Source organism: Mus pahari, chromosome 19, assembly GCF_900095145.1.
Source record: "Mus pahari chromosome 19, PAHARI_EIJ_v1.1, whole genome shotgun sequence".
In the NCBI taxonomy this organism is placed as follows: Eukaryota; Metazoa; Chordata; class Mammalia; order Rodentia; family Muridae; genus Mus; species Mus pahari.
Window position 1 is genome coordinate 63,685,840 of NC_034608.1, and position 4,946 is coordinate 63,690,785.

Consider the following 4,946-nt stretch of genomic DNA (forward strand, 5'->3'; position numbering starts at 1 on the left):
GTGAGTTCCAGGACAGCCAGAGCTATACAGAGAAACCCTGTCTCGAAAAACCAAAAAAAAAAGAAAAAAAGAAAAAAAGAAACAATGACTCAGATACTGCAGATCTTCTCCACTTAATATTTGTGTCTTTTTTTAATCAGTTAAGCAAAACTGGCTCTAAAGATGATGAGTAGCAAGCACCTGCAGCCGAAGCAAGAGCAGTCTTTGAAAAGCGGCCTGGTTCAGCATCTCTCCTTACTTTTTTTCCTCTGTTACCGAGTGGCTTTTTATAGGACATGTTCTTTTGTGTGTGTGTCTTGAAAAAATACAAGTGGAAAGTCCATGAAGAGGTTTGGCTGTAGTAAACTATCTCCACAAACTTGCCTTAATAAAAGGTCAAAGTGTAACTTGTTCAGAGTACTTTCTGAAGCTCTTGAGCATCACAGCCCGTGGGTGGCTCCCCAGAGGGAAGTCAGTGGTAACTTAACCATCTGGGCCAAGCGATGTGATCATTTTTAAGGGCCAACAAAGCCGTATTTGAACTCCCAGTTTTGAGTCTCTGGCATTCCTCGGCATGACCTATACTGATAAGCGTCACCTCCTTTTGCTTAGATAACAGCATAAGTTGCTTCAGAGAAATCTGAGTACTGGTGTTGGACTTTCTGTGATTCTCTTTGTACTTCCTCTTCGTTTTCAGTAGTGAACTGCTTCTCCTTAATGAATTGATAACTATTTATGCTTTTCTCTTGCATTGGATGTAGGTGTGTGATCATGAACGCTTTCAGTTATGTGAATAATAAAAGAATGTAAGAAGAAAATTGAGGGAGCTGGAGAAGTGGCTCAGTCAGTAAAGGGTTTGCTGTGCAAGCCTGAGGTCCTGAGTTCAGATCCCCGACACCTGAGCATAAAAACCGGGGCATGTACCTGAGACCCAGGGCTGGGGAGGCAGAGACAGGAGGATTCCCAGCTTGCTGGCCTGACAGTCTGGCTGAATCACCGACCACCTGGTTCAGGGAGAGAGCAATAGAGGAAGACGTAGAACATGAATCTCTGGCCTCAACAGGCAAGCACATGTGCATACACCCATTTGCACACGCATACAAATACCAGATACACTTGCATGCATGACCATACACCGAACAAAACAAAAACAACAAATTTGCCAAATACTTTAGCAAAGCATTTGAATAAGTGCTAGCTCTTATTTAAGATATTTCTCTTTGCTGCATAGGGTCAGGATGAGAGTACAAGATGCCTTAATATTTCATTTTTGTACCGTTGGAGACAGTGGTTTTAATAAATTCTTAATATTTGCTATTGTGATGTTTTGTTGCTGTTTGATAATAGGTCTTTCAGAGGAGTCAGCGTTAAACACACTTCGAATCTGGGGGCGGTGCTTGGTTTTAGTGGGGGTTTTGTTTGCTTTTTGGTAGTTTTTTTTTGTTTGTTTGTTTTATAGTGTCTTTTCAAGTATCCAAATGTGTTTCCTAATCTTGGTGTCTTTTCAATATATATCCACTCTTTGACATGCTAAACTATTGTTATACATGCTTGTTTTTTTTAAATCATTAGGAAAGGAAACTTGCTGTAGTTTTACTAGGAGAGGTATTGGTGTGTGTGTGTGTGTGTGTGTGTGTGTGTGTGTGTGTTTTACAGTGATTGTGTGTGCTTCCACGTTGTTAGAACACCAAGCTGTACTGTGTAGATTATATCAGGTTTTAAAGAACAATCAACTTTTAGAGAAGTTACCTTAGCATAAGAGCAGATATATCTGTGGATTTCACAAGGTTACCCCTTGGCTCTGGTTAAACTGTACGAGCTGTAAAGTAAGTGTAGTCACAGTGAAGAATTTGCTAATGCCTGTCTCGTTCTCTAGATGAATATTGGAGATGCCTAGACTATAACAACTGTTCTTTTCAAGCTTCTGTTTGTGCAGTTTTTATTGTCATCTTGATTTGTTAGATTTTTTTTTTTTAAAGAAACATCTTGTAATAGAAAAAAGTATTTTGTTCTGTTCTAAAGGTCATTTCTCTGGTAAAAGTTACTGTGATTCTTAGATTGCAAAGAATAATGCTAGTTAAATGCCAATGAACTATTTTTACTCTTTTTCTATGAAATGTATAGATCTCTGGGGCAGACAGTGGCAATGGTATCCCTTGTTACCTTATAAACACTTGAACACTTGCATCAAAAATAATGCTGATCTGATAATGCTCCCAGTATATTTTCTCAAAGTCTGTTTACTTAAAATTGTATGAGGTGACATGACTAATAAGCAATAAAGTCTGAATTATAGTGATTTTTTCTATATGTTTTGTTTCAAATCACTTCAGAAAGAATTAATAACTTTAAATCTGCAGTAAAATTATCTTATGGTGTGGCATGTATGCTCCTGCTGGAACCATTCAAAGTGTCATATTCAAAGAATATTCCAAAAAAAAGCTCAAGAGAACATAAGGAATGCCCAAAAGAAGTCGATGGAAATTTCAATGTGGAAGTTTAAAACAGCTTGAGCTTCTGGTCAGCCTAGAGCTGGAAGTTACACCCAGACATGTCTGCACACTTACTGGCTCAGACCCATTCTCAGCAAAGGCCCCAAGTAAGAGGTCCCACCTTGAACTTTGGTTCTGATGGAGGTTAGCTATACACAAACATGTATACTGTCGGTACACACTGTATCCAAGAGTTACTACACAATTGAATTTTGTAACTGGTCTTTTACTATTTTGTGGGTTCTTCTTTCTTCCATCCTTCTCCACCCTTTCAACCCCCTAACAGTAGATAGGGGAGAGAAAGGAGAGGAGGCGGTGTAATGGTAGACTGCTTCCTGCTAATTGGGGGCTTCTAGTTCCTTGGGGCAAGTTTGATCTTTGCTGTCAGGATATCTAATTTCTTCTTTCTTTGCACACCACTACTTAAACCATGACCAACAGCAACCAACAACCCACCTATCAGGGCTGTAGCATTTATATACCTTCTGAAAAGTTCCCAGAATTCCAAACATCACACAATCACAGTAACTATCTGTAGCTGGCAAAACCACACCCCTGCAGAGCATGAGGCAAATCACAGTCACCTGCTTCCAGACAATCTGAAGCCGCCCATATCCCACACCTAGTATTGAAACAAAAACACATACTTAAATATTTCTGTGTTTTTTAAAGAATCCAAAATCCCAAAATTCTCCCTACAGGATTTCAGCCCAAATCCTGCCCCCTAATAATTGTTATCCCTTGAGAATGAAATGACTCCCAACAGGCTCATGTGTTGGAGCACATGTTCCCCAGCTGGTGGCGCTGTTCAGAAAGATTGTGGAACTTTTGGAAAGGGGAACCAGCCTAGGTCAAGGCAGTAGGCAAGGCTGGAACTGTGGATTCTCTGTGGGCAGGTGCCCAGACCCCACCCCGAGCTCTCTGCTTCATTTCCACTGAAATGAGAATGTGTGTTCATGCTGTCTCTGGGACTCGAACAGCACAAAGAGAACGGATTCCTCTGATCACCACATGCTCTGTGATAACCCAGCCCATCCACACAAAATTAATAAAATACTATTGGAAAAGAGAAATGCAGTGGTGACGCACCTCTTTAATCCCAGCACTTGGGAGGCAGAGGCAGGCAGATTTCTGAGTTCGAGGCCAGCCTGGTTTACAGAGTGAGTTCCAGGACAGCCAGGGCTCTCAAAGAACCGGGGGGGTGGGGGGGGGAGAGACAGAGAGACAGGAGAGAGAGAGATTAAATGGTACCAAAATTAGGAAGGTGTGTAGGTGTGTGATAAAAATGAACACAAATCTACTCTAGAACAACCACATTCAACACACTTCTCCAAATGGATCCTCGTAGCACATGGAATGTCTGCTCAGCCTCAGGTACCACGGGCAATCTCACACCGTCCTGTAAGAACCTGACAAGAAAAACTTGAGTAAGAGCCACGAGGACATAGTGGCATTCCCACACCCTCAGTACTTTTTTTTTAAAGAACTTACTATTTTAATTTGATGTACATTAGTGTTCTGCCTCCATGTACGGCTGTATGCGGGCATCAGATCTCCTGAAACTGGAATTGTAGACGGTTGTGAGCCATCATGTGGGTGCTGGGAATTGAACCAAGGTCCTTTGGAAGAACAGCCAGTGCTCTTAACTGCTGAGCCATCTCTCCAGCTCCACGCCTAAGTATTTTAAATAAGGGAATTGCATACATTCCAAGAAACTTAAAAATCAGCAAGCAGGAATGCCTCATATAGAACTTGTCAGTGGCAAACACAATCACTGAGGTTAATGTGCAGGGAAGATAAGTCAGGCCAGACCAATACCCTATTGAATGAAACTAATGCTAAACCTCTAATTTAGATGATTTTTTTTTTTCCTTTTAGATTTCACCATTAAAACTTCATCCATCCCATAGCATTTCTTCACTGGCCACAATAGGTCAGATTAACTAGATAAATCTAGCCACAATTTCTGCTGGGGACTACAGATATGCCCAAACCTACACTTTATTTCTTAAGACAAGTATGCAAGATTGGGTAGTCTTTCCAGAGGATGACATAGTCAGAAAAACAATAAACTTAAGCCGTCTGTGGTGCCTCGTGCCTTGTGTGAGGAACAAGGTCGCGGAATGTTTGAGGCCAGTGTGGGCTACAGAAAGCCTGTTTAAAAGTAGAAAGTTTTCCCAAAGCTCTCAGGGACTAAACCACCAATCAAAAGAGTACACATGGAGTGACCCATGGTTCCAGCCTCATGTGTAGCAGAGGATGGACATGTTGGGCATCAATGGGAGAAGAGGCCCTTGGTCCTGTGAAGGCCCGATGCCCCAGTGTAGGGGAATGCTAGGGTGCTGAGGCAGGGGTGTGTGGGCAGGTGGTGGAGCACCCTCATAGAGGCTGGGGGAGAGGGGAGTTTGTGGAGGGGAAACTGGGAAGGGGGATAACATTTGAAATGTCAATAAATAAAATAACCAGTAGAAAAAT

General features: G+C 41.8%; 1 protein-coding gene across 1 annotated transcript in view; it reads left to right on the plus strand.

Annotated features, from left to right (window-relative positions):
* The window catches only part of Rwdd4 (RWD domain containing 4), a 16,777-nt gene extending 14,488 nt beyond the window's left edge, over positions 1–2,289 (plus strand). The window contains exon 8 of the mRNA XM_021219601.2: positions 141–2,289. Coding sequence (XP_021075260.1) covers positions 141–173 — 33 coding nt within the window. The 3' untranslated portion in view covers positions 174–2,289. The remainder of the gene's footprint in view (positions 1–140) is intronic.
* Positions 2,290–4,946: the final 2,657 nt, after the last annotated feature.